Raw genomic sequence first — 15,444 nt, 5'->3', positions numbered from 1 at the left:
AGCAATAATATTATATATTAATTTTTAAAAAAATCATCATTCAAAGACTTTTAGAAACAAATTAATAAGACCTTTATCTTAATTTTTGAGACAGTGACAACTGACAACTCATATCACTTCATTTATTATATTTTTGATAAACTTCGTATCACTTTATTTATAAAGGAAATAGACAACACTACTCATCTTTTAAAAAAATAAAGAATCATCCAATGAGGAAACGATAAAAAGAAAAAACAACATTAATTGAAAGTGTATATATAGGAAAATAAGCATATGAAAAACGGTGGAAACTAAAAGAAAAATGTGGATATATAACATTTTTCTTCTTTTACAATCAGAAATTAGTTTTAAGATAAATATCACAACATTCTTAATTATAAATATAAAATATTAACCACACAAAATATTTTACAAAAAGATTGATGTGTAATTTTTTTTTTTTTTAATGTTCAAACGGTTAAACTTGTACTAATAATATATCATATAACTAGCTATAGATTCAGGATTTCAAATTGGGTTGACCTTGAAAAAAATGAAGATAAATTTTAAAAAATATCGAAAAAAATATAGATAAAATGAAAGTAGATAAAAGGTAAGTTTTATCTTTTTTTAATAAAATAGATAAAAAAAATAATGCATTAAATTAAAAAATTTAAGAAATTAAGGTTAATGTCACATTTGTACCGTAAAAGAAAATAAAAAAATTCTGACCATATATAGATCCGTCCCTACATATAACAAAGAAATAAGAAACAAGACAAGAAGTAGAAGACGGAGGCTAACAAGATTAATTTTTTTTTTCAACTACTTTCTCTCCTCTCCCTAATTTTATTGATGATATTGTTTTTGAAAATTAAGGGAATCTATTAAATTGTAAATCTTAATTTCTAAAAAAATTGAGTAATCCATTGTAAGTAATACAGTGAAGGGTCTAAACGACCTAAAGGTCCCGTGATTTTTTATTATTAAAGAGTTTTTCATGCTAAAGTTCATGTATCTTTATATTTTGTTACTTAATTAGTTAATTAAATATTGCTAGATTTATAATGTGTCACTAAAATAAAAAAGAATCATTTTCGTATTATTATTTTGTGGTTCTTTTTATCCACAAGTGTTAATAATCTTGTTAGTAAACCGTTTTAACATTGGTCATGTTGATATATCACTTGTTGATAAAAATGTCAAAACGATTTACTAACAATGTTTTGATACTACTTTTTTTTTTTTTTTGAAAATGTCTATTTATATTAAAAATAATGAAAAAGGTTCAAACACAACGATAAATTATGGCATAAAAAAAACTAACGTCACACAATAGGTTATCGAGCTTGTAAATTCTCGAGAAAAACAATTAACTCCCCGATGGACTCTATTGGCTTCCGAAATGAATCTCAGAAAGCGTCATAATAATGGTATTATGAATGATACGCATATGACAACTACGATCATTGAAAGTTCGACGATTTCTCTCCAACTAGATAGTGCACAAAAAATTATTATGATTGTATGTCATATCAGCCGCATCAATCAAAACTTCATAACAATTATTCAAAGACTCGGGTATCCCCCAATGAATCATAATAATACTTCACAAAAGACTCAATATACTAGTCACCCTTCGACAATAAAAAATAAGTGAGTTGCCGATTCAACCTCCTTGTGACACATACAACAACAACTAATCATAATACAACATTTTTTCATGCACATATAATTCGTAAGAATTTCACTGTGAATAACGCTCCATCCAAAAACGAGATCTTTGATGTATTTTTTTCTCCTAAAATTTCTCGCAACAATAATTATATGGAATAATTTTAGCGAACAAATTGTAGCAATACCCCACATGAAAACTATCAATATTTTGTCAACACATAACGTCTTGTTCAGATTGAAACACTTGTTTGCGTCTTACCAAAAGTGAAACTTTAGTATGAGATGAACTCTCCCTAATATTTAATATTCTTCAATATTTAATTCGACTAACGAAACTACCATACCATGACATTTTTACCTATTTGATAGCACTTTTTAGTAAAAAGAATCACATAAATAATAATGTGGAAATGATTCTTACTATTTCAGTGTCACGTTTATAAACCTATCAATATTTAATCAACCAATCAAGTAACATAATATAAAGACACAAAAACTTTGCCTAGAAAACCATTTCAACAGAATATAAACCGCACTATATCATTTATATTGGGCTACACAATGTTCTTACAAATGAAGATTTACAATCTAACAGATTATTTAAGACTCGAGAACAACATAATCATTAAAGATAGTAGTATAAAATGTATCTTTACCAATGATGGAAATACCTAAATTTAGATATCTAAGGAGAAAAGAGAGAGTAGTTTAAGAGAAAAAAAAAATCATCCTAATAGCCTTTGTCTTTGTCTCGATCAAGATAATATTTTATTGACCATGTTTCTTTAATGATTTGGTTAGATAAATTAATATTGTGAACCTAATGAGTTCGAGAATTTGGATCTTGTTATATTCAATAAATTTCTTCTTACCAAACTGATCAAACGTTCAAAACCGAACTAAAATCGTTCAAACCAGCCGAATATTAAACCGAATTTATTACGGTTTCCTTTTACCAAACCGATCTCAACGATTCGGTTTGTTGGTTCAATGCCAAGAAACCGCTCAAATCATTCAAACCTACTAAATGTTTAAAAATAATATTTAAATAAGGTGGAAACAAAACCGAACTTTAAACCAAAAATAATAAATAATGTATTATAACTATTAAGTCATAACATACCTTTAAACTAATAATAATAGTAAGAGAATATTATAACTTATAAACTTGTTAGTTCACTATAAAAAAACAAAATAATTAACCATAAAAAATAATAGTGATTTATGAGTTATATTATCTGATCTTATTTATAATAATTGTATTTGTTTCTTTACATGAAAATGAAAATATGTATTAGTTGTTAATGATATATATTTGTAATTTATTTTAACAAATTTGTAAATGGATCAACCCGATAATCTCAAATCAACTATTCAAAATTTGACAAGCCGAAATTTCGGTCAACAAATTGACTTTACCAAACCGTTTACACCTTATATCAGATGGTTCAGAAAGTCGTCTAATCGCAGTACTGATTGCAATCTTTAAAGTCAATTTCCTTCATTGGAAACTTCCGATTGCAATTCGTATTTACTGTGGGATCCGTCAAACTCATATTAGTATCCGGTTGTTTTCTACACCCAGATGAACAAGAACTTCCTCACTTCTAAAATACAAGACGAATGGGCAAAGTTCAAAATCTGAAAGAATATTGCAGACAATTAATTCTCTGGGCAATAAAATCGGTGATAATTTAATATATACTACATTAAATTGTATTAATAAAAAATGTGTACGCTTATACAAGCAACTTATTTTTAATTCTTAAATATGGTATTAACCCAAATTTTATAATATATATAAACTTGTTTTTGAGGATTAATTAATTTAAGTTCCACTTCCATAATATACAGTTTACCTTGAGAAGATTTTGTGGATTGTGTGAAAAAGAAAGGGAGGTTGAAAATTCTATATAAATAAGTTTTTTGACATATGGTTAATTAATTAATTATATTGAATTAGCTAGGCCATTTAATTATTTCTTGAATGAGACGACATAGACCGTATTTAATTATTTTCTAATTATAAAAAGATTAATAACACCCATATTTAATATCATCATCTATACTAATAATACGTTTTATTATGAAAGAAAACCCGAGTGGTGCATTAGAGCATCAGCAGCGCACAAGACCTCTGCCCTCTTATTTTGTGAAATCAATATTCCACATCAGCAGAAAGTGGGCACACATTGTACTTGGCCAAAACACTCCAATGCTTCAGCCCGCCCTCTTATCTAAATAATAAATATATTACTTTATTTAAAATATATATTTATTAATTAAATATATAAGTAATATTCCTGTATTATATATTTTATAGGAGAATTTAAAATTTCACCCTTAAAACACATTAATATAATTAATAGAAAATAGAAAATATTTTTATAATTTAAAATATATTATAATATTAAAAACAATTACAAGAATAAATTTGAGAATATATAATATATATTCCTATATTATAGGAAAATTTGAGTATATATAATTAATATTTCTATATTATAATAAAATATAAAATATTTTTATAATTTAAAATATATTATAATATTTTTATAATTAAATATATAATTAATATTATTATAATTTAATATATAACTAATATTCCATATTGTAATAAAACTTTAGAATATATATTTATTTAATGTTATTATAATGTTACTTAAAAATAGTAAGAAAAAATATTATAATTAAATATATAACTAATATTTCTATATTATATAATATATTATATTATATAATGATGAAAAAGTCAGAGTAGGGCATGACCGGCATAGAGGGCACTGCCCTCTTTTTGCTTTCATCTACAATGCAAAAAATTAAAAAAACCAATGACCTGCCCTTTTTCACGCTGTCCCATGCGGGCACAGGTCATGCGCTGGAGATGCTCTTATGCTCCCAATCTACTATTTAAAGACGTGACATTACTCTTTTAACCGGATGAGAATGGTGAGTTAATTATATATTATTAAAAAACAAAAAGTCATAGTTAACATATTTAACTTGTTTAAAATTTTGTCTAAACCCTAAATTCGTTAACCAGAATTAAAATCATAAGACTAACTTCATTTTTCTAAGTACTTTCTTCATCAACTGTCAACCTTCTAACACTATTTAGTTTGAGATCTTTTAAAAGAGCCAATTTAGCCTTCTTCTACATCTATTCATTACCATACAAATTCATGAAAAACAAACACATCAACTTATTTTGAGCCCTTGTTTCTTCATCATCAACTATCAATTTGACAGTTTTCTCTTTCCTTTTTATGTTGCAGTCTTAATAAACAAGGTCTCTCTTCTGTCTCTGGTCCAGTCCAATCATCATTTTGGCAGCCCAGTTTTGAAATAGGCCCTTCAACTTAGCCCCTGCCCCCCCCCCCCCGACGAGTCAAGCTTGACAATCAATCATCATTCTCTTTCTCAGATCTTCCTTTTGGCAGCAATTTCATTTTTCTGCAACCTTCTTTCAGCCATATATCTTTAACTAAGCTAAGCTGGTTAGATTCTTAGAAATGAAAAGTAAAAAATTGAAACTTGTGGGTCTTTCAATTTTCTTGATCTGGGCATGTTAGAAAACAAATTGTAATATAATTGGAGGGGGGCAGGCAGGAAATGAAAACTAAAAGAATGGTGTGTGTTTAATTAGATTTGTGTAGTAGATGAGAGGAGGGAGGTGGGGTTTGGAATGGAAAGAGCAGCAGCAGCAGCAACAGCAGAAGCAGCAATGTTATTATCTGAGTTTTGGTGGTGTTCCTTCCATATTCTGCCTGTAACTCTAAGCTTGAGCTCTTTCCTGTCACCGCCGGAGAAGAAAAGCGCCATATTGCGTTGGATTATGAGACCATCATGGCTGTCCCTAACCTTCTTATGACTGTCCCTTACACTTCTCGGCGTTCCTTCCCATGTCAGCTTTCTACCATTCGCCCCAACCTCCAAACTGTAGCTATAGTTGCGTGCATCTCCTTCATCACCCATGAAACGTACAAACGCCATGTAAACTGGAGCCTTTCCCAGCTGGAATGCTTCAAAATGCAAACAGAAATATTGCCCAAAGCAATGGAATACCTAATAAAACAAATTATTATTAATAAACAGAACAGAACAGAACAGAAGATTTGATTGAACAAACTTACTGTGAGCATCCAGGTTGCATTGTCAACTTCACGAGGATTGGATTTAACATAACGATGATTAAAAGTGCAACCTGTATGCATATCAACTTTGTGATCGTCTCTCAAATGGGTAACTAGAAAAGGTATGTCTCCATTTACAGAGCATTCTGAACCGGCGTATGGACAGTTATATGGTCTGAAATTGCAAACCGCTTCGTGCTTCAATTTACTGTAATATGGGAATATCTCTGGACATCCAAGTGAGTAGTATTTACAGGGAAGTTCGAGTGCTTCTGCTACCTTCTCAAGAGCAAGGCATCGGATATCACCCAGTTCTTGCCGGCAAGTTGGACATCGGTTATGCACTTTTCCTTTACAGGTTGAACAAAGTGTATGCCCATTGTGACACTGCATTCAAATTCCAAATCCAATTAATTCATTTTCATTTTTCAATTCTAATACTATACATTATTAAGAAGAAAAGAAAGATTCATTCTTTCATTCATTCATTCTTCTGACATACCTGATGGATTGGAGGGTACATAGAATTGGTGCAAACAGGACACTCGAGCAATTCATGAACGCTGGTGGCCGGAGAATTGCCGGTGGTTGAGACAGGGTTGTTGCGGGGCTTGGATGAAGAAAATTGATGATGATGGTGATGATGATGAGATGGGATCTCCTCATCTTCAATGCCATTAGAAGGCGATATACACTCCACGTCCATTCAAACACGATATATATGCGCACTCGAATGTTAATTTATCTTCTTCTTTCTTTCTTTTTCTTTCTTTCTTTCTTTCGAGAAATGGTCTAAAGAAAAGAAGAATCAAAAGAAAAAAGAAAAAAATGGCCAAAGATCTAGCAGCGGATAGGTAGACAATTTAAGCAATCCACGATCGATGGATCGATTCACAAGAAAGAACAAATTAACGAACGGGGAAACCTGTAAAAAACAAGAAATTTTGATTTTTTTTTTTAGGGAAAAAGGAGGTTCTTTTCTTCCCCCTCCTTTCTCCAACTGCTGGATCCCCAAATCCCTCGCCTTCTTCAGTTTCTCTCTCTTCCCCTCACATGAGAGAGAGAGGAGAGACAAGTGTGGGTCACCGTCAAAGGATCTAGATCAATATCCAACGGCTCTGTTTTTTTTTCAAGAATAAAAAAAAAACTTAAATTCATTTGTAACTAATTAATTTTAAATAATTTACCTCTCCTTGTAGGGACTTGTTTGGTTATGAACTATATTTGAAATATATATATATATATATATTATTTATTTTAGATTATTATTATTATTTTGAATTAAAAGATGATATATATATCTCCATTTAAATTCAAAACAAACGTTATTAAATAAAATTAAACTTATTATATTTTAAATTTTTAGGCCGGCTCTTACAATTAATTATTTAGTGGGTATCTGATATTATATTATTAAAAACATGTTTTTATAGAGAGTGAAGAATAGAAGAATCTCATGGTTAACCGGAAAAAGTGATGATGATTAAGTAAATAGTCATGCTTTGGAGTGATAATAATGATCGATGTTAATTACAATGATAATATAAGTAAGTGAATACTATTCCCTTAAATTAAAGTATTTTTTTTTTACTAATTTAAGTGTTTTTAGTGGGTTAACCGTACCTAATTCATGCATGACTTTCCCTCAATTTTCACTTTTACCATCATTATTAACAAATAATCCAATAATCCCTAACATTATGGTTAGTAGGTTCAATTGGCACACACTCAAATGTCACTTTCTTCGTTCATATCAAAAAAGAAAATCATAATATAATTTTTTTTAAAATAAAATCGAATCCATGATATTTTAATTTTTTAAGTTAACTTTTATCAATGGACTATCTTAAAAGTAGTTTTTAAATATTTATATTTAACTAATAAGATGCTCTTATTTGTAAGTAAGCAATTGTTGAGTTCCATTAAAGTTTAATAGATTTAAGATGAAAAATAAATATAATGTCGAAAGTGAAGTTACTTTTTAAAATGTGAATATAATTTACAAAAACTTGCGAATAATGAGATATACCAACTTACAATGCCTTACAACAAGACACATAACAAGAGGCCGCTCGAAACTAAAAATTGGTAATTATTTGCTAGTTTAGATAGCCTATTGTAATTGTAGAGAATTTCCCTCCTAATCAATCAAAGAACTAAGAAATATAATAACAAGAAACCAATAGAACAATACAAGATTTGATATCGGAGTTCGACCCAAAAAAGATGGTCTACGTCTCCGTCGAGCTCTGTTACGAACTCGATTCCACTATCACAATTAAACGTTTCAGTTACACCTCGTTCTTTATATATATCACTCACACCTCTAAAATCTCTAACCATCGTGTGAATTACTCATATATAAACAACTTGTCCTAATTAACTTAACAAACTTAAGCCTTTTGACACTTTATTTAATTGGGCCTATTTAATTGGGTCTGACCCATCAACTCAATTTCAACTGTAATACATTAAATTATCGATAATAAAAACGTTAAAAGGTAAGTAGGTATTAAAATATTGTTTTTATTAAAACATTAAACAAATTAATCAATTAAAAATGTTTTAAGAAATAACCTCACTATGACTCTATGAGACTCCAAGTTAACTTTGATGGGCCAATTTTTATTTTATTTATGTTATTTGTTAGGCTTTCTTTTGTTAGTTATAGCTAGGCATGACGATTTCTCAGAAAAATGGTGGAGATTACCTCATTCTAATTTTGGGCTAATATAGTAAATTTCTAATTTCTTGTTAGGTAAATAATTTATTACAAAATAAGTTTAATCAATCAAATTTGAAAAAAAAAATTGTGTTAAATTATTTGATTTATCATAACTGTATGAAAATATTGTTTTTAAAAGTTTTAAAATTGGAATTAATTGTTAAAAATATCGAAAAAGATAACTAAGTGAATCAGATAAAGTTTAGCGTCGAAAGTGATCCAAATATAAAATTTTGGGCCGTTTTAAGAGTGGGGTTAAAATTGATCCGCGACAAAAAAAAAATCAGGGATCAAAACAGAATTTTAGAATTTAAATCCTTTTATTAAAGTTAGTTGAGAGACAAAATTGAAAGAAAATAAGTTATGGGCTAATTTGTTAGACACAGGGATCAATAAAAATGAAGTAAGAAAATTAGGGGCCTAAATATGCTTCTTCAACCACACAGAAAATAAAAAATTACAGCGGATTTACGTATTTTGTTTTATCACTTTTTTTTTTAAAAGAAGATTTATTAATATTAAAATGATAAAAATCGTTTGAACACATCGTCATTTCTTTATTTAAGGATCCAAATGTCACTAGAATTGTTTAGAAGGATCAACTAATATGAAATTACACTCAGCTTCAAGTTTTATTTGAACGATCTTAAACTGTGAATAATTTAAAAAATCTAAATTTGTATGTTTTTTGGTTGGAAAATTTAAATGATTTTCACCCACCATATAGGGTAGGTAAAAATGCAAATAAGGACATAGTTTAATTTAATTTTTATAAAATTACTAGTGATATTAATAAAAGCATAAAAAAATTATCATTCATGAAAACATAACATAATTATCATTCATTCGTACACCATTATCAAATTAGTAGTTCTTTTCCTTTTATATATTTGAAAATCTTTCTAAAAGTTGAAATTGGAACAAGACATCTCAACCTCTATATCTATAACAATAATAATTAGTTATACTTTTTAATTTTTTTATTATATTATTCTTTTTAAAATATATATTGTTCAACCTATAAACATGAATCAATTTATTTTCATTGTTGATTATTTGAAAATGAGCTGTGAATTAAAATATTGAATTTATTTAAGGCCTTGATTGATTTTGGGTAACTATAAATAGAAATATACAAGTGTCTAATGTATCATTTACTCCTCGTCTATAGAATATATTCTTAATTAAAGTTGATTTTGAATTATTACTCCTGTCTATAGAATATATTCTTAAAGTTAATTTTGAAATTTGAATTATTATTTAGATCTGAAAACACTCCCACCTTCCAAAAGTAATATAAATAGCTAGCCCCTCGCCTTCATCTCTTTCATTCAAAAATCTCTCAAAACATTTTCTCTATTACAATTAGCAAGCTTGGAGAGAAGAAGGTAAAATTAATTAAATATATATATATATATATATATATATATATATTCATTTTTATTTATTTATTTATTAGAAACCTTTTCTCATTTTTCATTACAGAAACTTTAACTATCAATCACAATTATAATCAGTAACATCCGAATTTGCCTTGTGCCGGATGGTATTAACTAATAATATTATCAATTTGTTTTTTTTTTATAATAATATTATATATATTACAGAGCAATTAATTTATATTATCATATAAACTATCATTAATTTTAAGAGAATTTTATAATATATATATTATATAGGTGTATATTTTTGTTAGGTTAAAAGAAATCTATTATGCAGGAAGCCATGTCATAGACATTATAGGTTCACCTAGGAAAATCCTTAAGATGGAAAATGTAGATCATATATAAATGATGAAAATGTTTGCTCCTTTATTAAAATGGCTTAAGCTATACTTATGATTATTTAAAATAAATATGTTTTAATTTTATTTTATTTTGTAGGGAAATAGTACTATATCATTTCTGGACCTGCCGGAGAATTATAATTTTCAGATAAAGCTCAAATAAGGAGGGATCAATGATATAACTGAATCATTGATAAAAGATAATATATATGGTCTGGCTGGAGTTTTACCCAAAAGAGGGCAAAAAAAAGTGATATATTTTTTTTCCGTATTAAGTTGTTATTTTGAACGGATAAACCATGAAAAAGTTTAATCAATTCGTCGTTAAGCAGTGAGTCATGACTGTGGGGTGTTATGCTAGTTCTCCTTTAATTCTAAAAAAATTAGTCGTTATGGAACATAAACAAGATGCAGTTGATTCCGATTTATATCATTTTTTGCTCAATAAACATCCTTCAGCTCTAGAGTGTTTTACTGATATATTGAGCTCGACAAAAGATAAACGGATTGTTGTATTTCTGGATTACGACGAAACGCTTTCACCCATTGTAAATGACACTGACCAAGCATTTATGTCAGAGGAAGTAAGTTATATTTATTTTATATAGTCTAAATTTAAATTTTGATAACGGTAACTTATTTGCAAATATTATCATATTTTATTATATACAAATGCAGATGCGTTTCGCCGTAAGAGAAGTTGCTAAAGAGTTTCCGACTGCCATTATTAGTGGGAGAAGTCGACATAAAGTGAGTACATTTTCATTTAACAATAACTTTAATATAAGATTGGATAATTTTTAACATCTTGTATATTATACAGGTGTCTAACTTAATAAAGTTAGATGAAATATATTATGCGAGAAGTCATGACACATTGTAGGTCTACCCCATGAGAAATAATTCTTACCGTGGTAATATTGTTTAAGTTATATTTATGATTATTATGAATAAATATTATTTTTTAATTTATTTTTTGTATGATTTTATTGTGTAGGAAAATCAATATATCATTTTTCGATCGGATGAAGATTTTTTTCCTGCCATTAAAGTTGTATGTAAAAATTGTCATTTTAAAGGTTGAAGAGATAACTGTTCAATATTCTCTTAGAGATCAAGAAGAAGTCCTTTAATTAATTTATTTTTATTTAAACTAGCTAGATGAAATGGAGACTTACCATGTTCTTCGGTAGACTTCATCACTAGTCAGTGTAGGTTTACTAGAGTTTGAAATTGTTTAAAATGTAAACGCCTAATTTAAAAAATGAATTTTCTATTTTGAAATTCGTTTACGATGTTTGTACGTTGTTCTTAGCTACTAAAATTAGTTCATTATGACCATGTGAAGAATTTAGAACTAAATTGGAGTTTTAAAGTCTTGAATTTTGTTTGTGTTTGGTGATGAATGATGATGTTCAAAGTTGATATTCTTACTCATGATGATGATATGTTGATGTTGTAAAAAATTTAAGTCATTTGGAGTTTTAAAACATTGTCAAATAAAATTGATGATTATGTTTGATTTTAGATTTTAGATTTTAGTTAGATTCGTGATTTGGATTAGGTTCATTGATATTGTTGAATGTTAGAATATGATCCTAGAACCTTATTCAAATAATAGAATATATTAACTTCAAAATAAAAAGCTATAAAAAAATGATAAAACAAGAATATTCATACTTAGTCATTTTGACCTAAAACTTGTTAATTGGTCTAGGTGGCTTCTAAAAAACATTGACACAACCTAAATTATGTAAGGGATATTGCATGTATTTGTAAGTTGAGGTTTAATATATACTTCTCTTCTTTTAGGAAACTCTTCATTTTAACAAAGTCATACATATATAAATTTACATCAGAGCACTTAGAAGACAAGCATAAAATCAATAAATAACCGATAACCTTATTGTTAAGCATTCACTTTTTTGTATAGAACTCCCCAAATGCATAAGACAAAGTATTATTTAGCTCACATACTTCATTATTTTTGGACCTTTACTAACCTAATCAATCATCAAATCTTTTATTTTATTTTAGTTTTTTAGATAAATAAAATGTTTGGTAGATAATAATTTTGTCTTTGGACTGGACTTAGGCCCAGCTGTTCAGCCCACTCTGTAAAAATGTGTAATGGGAAATTGCATGAATTATATGTATTTACTTGCTTCAATTATTAAAGGTACTATAATTTCTTTTCAATTAATTAATAATTCAATAGAAAATAAACTATGTAATCTTAATTTTGTTTTTATCTTAGGTTTACTTAAAATTAATCTAATATATTCCCGGCCTTCATGAAGTTTTTAGTTCAAACCCGTCAGACGATATATTTCGATCGTCTAATTAATTGAACGCGGAATTGAGCGTTTCAAAAAAAATACTATAAACAAAAATATATATATCCAACCTAATGAAATAGTAATGCATGGAGACCGGTAACATCTACTAATGGATCAATCTTCATTCTTTGCACAAGTTGAATTTGTGAAATTGACAAATATTTTACTTCCACAATTTATTTAATTGGAACCAATATAATTTTATTGACCCAACTAACATAACATATGAGACATCATATCGAGTTCGAATTTACATTTATTTGACCTAAGGAGATTTTTGTCCGTTTGCTGTGTCATATGTGCCAAATTATTTTGTTGGCAAATAATATTTAAACGGTCCATATAAAAAAAAGAAAATACAGTGCTAATATTATAATGATTGTGCAAACATAATGATAAAATTGAGATTAAAATTCTTCTAACCATATAATTAAAGAATGATATTGTTAATTAGGAGTGCGTACGTGTAAAGATTATATTGGGTGGAGTACTGAAGCTAGATACATACACGTGAGGAGAATAAATCCTTGCGGCGAATGAGCGGTATAGAACAAGTTACTTCATCTCTCTCTCTCTCTTGTGAGAGATACTTTTGATCATCTTAATAATAAGGTGAAACACAAGATATGGAGCCCTAAAATCTCGATCAAGTAATATATATATATTATATATATGTATGAAGATTCAATTTCATCATCATCTCCTTTATTAACTTGATCTCGTTAATTCATAATTCCTCCGGCGCCAGGGGGCAATGAGGAAGAAGAAGAATGGCGGCGGCGGCGGCGGCTGGTTTCACTCCGTTAAGAATGTTTTCCGATCGTCTCCCTCCGCCGTCAAAGAATTTCCAGACAAGAAGGTCAGTTGACTCAGTTCAGTCTATATATAGATTTGATCATCTATTTATTAATTTTCTTAAATGGTTTACCCTTTATGCGTGCCTTAAAAAAGAATTTTGGAACTTATTTAACTCTCTTTTTGTCTCTTTAATTAATTAATTAATTAATTAAATATTTAACATTAATTTATTATATATGATATTATTTAATAAAGGGTGATGGTCCCCGTGGAGATCATGGGGGTTCTTGATAGATTGTTATCATTGCCAACTATTCCCGATCATGATCAACACATGACTTTCCTTCTTTCGTCTCAATCACGATTCTAATTAAATAAAATTATTATTATTATGAATTATGAATTATGACATCATCATCAACAACAGCAAGCCCCGGAGGTTGTGTCTTTCGAGCATTTTCCGGCGGCAAACGAGACTTCACCGGAGGACAATATTATTACAAATTATGACAGCAGCTTCTCATCACCTCCTCCTCCTCCTCATACAAGAAGAGATCATCATCAGTCCATGGCCGTTGCAATTGCCACTGCAGCCGCGGCTCAGGCTGCTGTTGCCGCAGCTCAGGCAGCCGCTAAGGTCGTCCGTCTAGCTGGATACGGCCGTCAGTCGTCTAGGGAAGAAAAGGCTGCCACTCTAATCCAATCCTATTACAGAGGATACCTCGTAAGTATATATATATATATCAATCATTTTAGATTAATCCCATTGATTGATTGATTGATTGATTGCAGGCGCGCAGGGCTTTGCGTGCTCTTAAAGGATTGGTTAGGCTACAAGCTCTAGTGAGGGGCCATAACGTTAGAAAACAAGCTCAAATGACAATGCGGTGCATGCAAGCACTCTTGCGTGTCCAAGCTAGGGTTAGATCTAGCAGACTACAACTAACCCACAACAACAACAACAACAGATTAAGCCTCACAGTGGCTGCAGCAACAGCATTACAACAACAACAACAACAGATGAGAAGGCCATTTAAGGATTATGATCAGACTGCAGATTCTTATAGAGATGGAAGGCATCATCAGAGTATGAACAGAGTAATAGAAGGCAGCACCGTGAAGAAACATGATGGTTTGATGAAGAGAGAAAGAGATCTTGCTTATGCCACCTTCCGCCACCAGGTTCTTAATTAATTATTTCCCAAATGTATAAATCATTGATTAATTACAACATTAAACTAACTGATCAATACAACAACAACAACAGCAACACCAAAAAGAAAAAGAAGAGAAACAATTACAATATTATCAATACTCAGATAGGAACAAAAGCGAGGATTATGATCATCTATCCTCAATGGGATGTACTGAAAAGTCAGAATGGGGATGGAATTGGCTGGAGAGTTGGATGGCGTCCCAATCATGTACAAGAGAGACAACCTCCGACGACAAGACCACCGCGAAAATGCAAGTACCCAAGAATGAGGTGGTCGAAGAGGATGAGGTGAATTCATACCCTACAAGCAGACAACCCCGAGAACAACGGAACCACCTAGATATTGATATCCCAAGATACATGGCCCCAACACAATCAGCAAAAGCCAAAGTCCGGGCTCAGAGTGTGATCCAGCATAGGAGCCCACCACCACCATCTATGCAGATGCAGGCTCAATGGAACTCCTCCTCCTCGAACAAGAGATCATTAGGTTTAGGATGTGACTCGTCGAGTTCTGGAGCCGGGACCACCACCTTCCAGACCACTAGGAGCCCAAGTCCGAAATATAGTATTGGAACAAAGACTCACTCCAAATGGGCAGCCGGTTACATCCCAGACTCAAGCAGTGATGACAGGACTTTGCCTTCTTTTGATGGTTGGAGACGTCACAATTTCACCTAATTAATATTAATTAATATGTTCTTAATCCTTTTTAATTTATTTATTATACCATGTATTAATAAATCAACATTATCTTTTATATAATCTCCCCTAAAGTGTGTGCATGT

The 15,444-nt window shown here is 29.9% G+C and overlaps 3 protein-coding genes across 5 annotated transcripts; 2 read left to right on the top strand and 1 right to left on the bottom strand.

Annotated features, from left to right (window-relative positions):
• Positions 1-5,272: 5,272 nt before the first annotated feature.
• On the bottom strand, positions 5,273-6,781 carry LOC124925932 (E3 ubiquitin-protein ligase SINAT5-like). Its single transcript, XM_047466073.1, has 3 exons — positions 6,295-6,781; positions 5,793-6,179; positions 5,273-5,724 (listed from the first exon to the last, which is right to left on the bottom strand). The coding sequence occupies exons 1-3, from the start codon at positions 6,496-6,498 to the stop codon at positions 5,302-5,304; spliced, it is 1,014 nt and encodes a 337-aa protein (XP_047322029.1). The 5' UTR covers positions 6,499-6,781; the 3' UTR covers positions 5,273-5,301.
• Positions 6,782-9,857: 3,076 nt separating this feature from the next.
• Positions 9,858-11,587, top strand: LOC124928041 (trehalose 6-phosphate phosphatase RA3-like). 3 transcript variants are annotated; one of them, XM_047468567.1, is made up of 4 exons: positions 9,858-9,905; positions 10,401-10,887; positions 10,982-11,053; positions 11,301-11,587. In XM_047468567.1, the coding sequence occupies exons 2-4, from the start codon at positions 10,642-10,644 to the stop codon at positions 11,385-11,387; spliced, it is 405 nt and encodes a 134-aa protein (XP_047324523.1). In that variant the 5' UTR covers positions 9,858-9,905; positions 10,401-10,641; the 3' UTR covers positions 11,388-11,587. The 3 variants fall into 3 exon arrangements, with proteins under 3 accessions (XP_047324523.1, XP_047324525.1, XP_047324524.1); XM_047468569.1 differs by having other exon boundaries at positions 11,127-11,587; XM_047468568.1 differs by lacking the exon at positions 9,858-9,905 and having other exon boundaries at positions 9,956-10,887.
• A 1,612-nt stretch (positions 11,588-13,199) lies between these two features.
• LOC124926432 (protein IQ-DOMAIN 21-like) lies at positions 13,200-15,414 on the top strand. The gene is made up of 4 exons (XM_047466659.1): positions 13,200-13,501; positions 13,868-14,164; positions 14,233-14,622; positions 14,708-15,414. The coding sequence occupies exons 1-4, from the start codon at positions 13,397-13,399 to the stop codon at positions 15,335-15,337; spliced, it is 1,422 nt and encodes a 473-aa protein (XP_047322615.1). The 5' UTR covers positions 13,200-13,396; the 3' UTR covers positions 15,338-15,414.
• The last annotated feature ends 30 nt before the right edge of the window (positions 15,415-15,444 follow it).

The sequence above is a fragment of the Impatiens glandulifera genome, chromosome 2 (genome assembly GCF_907164915.1).
Source record: "Impatiens glandulifera chromosome 2, dImpGla2.1, whole genome shotgun sequence".
Classification (NCBI taxonomy): Eukaryota; Viridiplantae; Streptophyta; class Magnoliopsida; order Ericales; family Balsaminaceae; genus Impatiens; species Impatiens glandulifera.
The sequence above is the reverse complement of the archived record's forward strand: the minus strand, read 5'-3'. Positions and strand labels throughout refer to the sequence as shown.

What these genes read in the sequence shown, in the direction of transcription:
- LOC124925932 (XM_047466073.1), bottom strand. Translation starts at nt 6,498, where the DNA reads ATGGACGTGGAGTGTATATCGCCTTCTAATGGCATTGAAGATGAGGAG. An exon ending in TGTACCCTCCAATCCATCAG is followed by an intron (nt 6,180 to 6,294) that starts GTATGTCAGAAG and finishes ATTTGAATGCAG; the next exon opens with TGTCACAATGGGCATACACT. An exon ending in ATGCAACCTGGATGCTCACA is followed by an intron (nt 5,725 to 5,792) that starts GTAAGTTTGTTC and finishes TTGTTTTATTAG; the next exon opens with GTATTCCATTGCTTTGGGCA.
- LOC124928041 (XM_047468567.1), top strand. Translation starts at nt 10,642, where the DNA reads ATGACTGTGGGGTGTTATGCTAGTTCTCCTTTAATTCTAAAAAAATTA. An exon ending in AAGCATTTATGTCAGAGGAA is followed by an intron (nt 10,888 to 10,981) that starts GTAAGTTATATT and finishes ATACAAATGCAG; the next exon opens with ATGCGTTTCGCCGTAAGAGA. An exon ending in GTGGGAGAAGTCGACATAAA is followed by an intron (nt 11,054 to 11,300) that starts GTGAGTACATTT and finishes TTTATTGTGTAG; the next exon opens with GAAAATCAATATATCATTTT.
- LOC124926432 (XM_047466659.1), top strand. Translation starts at nt 13,397, where the DNA reads ATGAGGAAGAAGAAGAATGGCGGCGGCGGCGGCGGCTGGTTTCACTCC. An exon ending in AAGAATTTCCAGACAAGAAG is followed by an intron (nt 13,502 to 13,867) that starts GTCAGTTGACTC and finishes CATCAACAACAG; the next exon opens with CAAGCCCCGGAGGTTGTGTC. An exon ending in ATGCCACCTTCCGCCACCAG is followed by an intron (nt 14,623 to 14,707) that starts GTTCTTAATTAA and finishes CAACAACAACAG; the next exon opens with CAACACCAAAAAGAAAAAGA.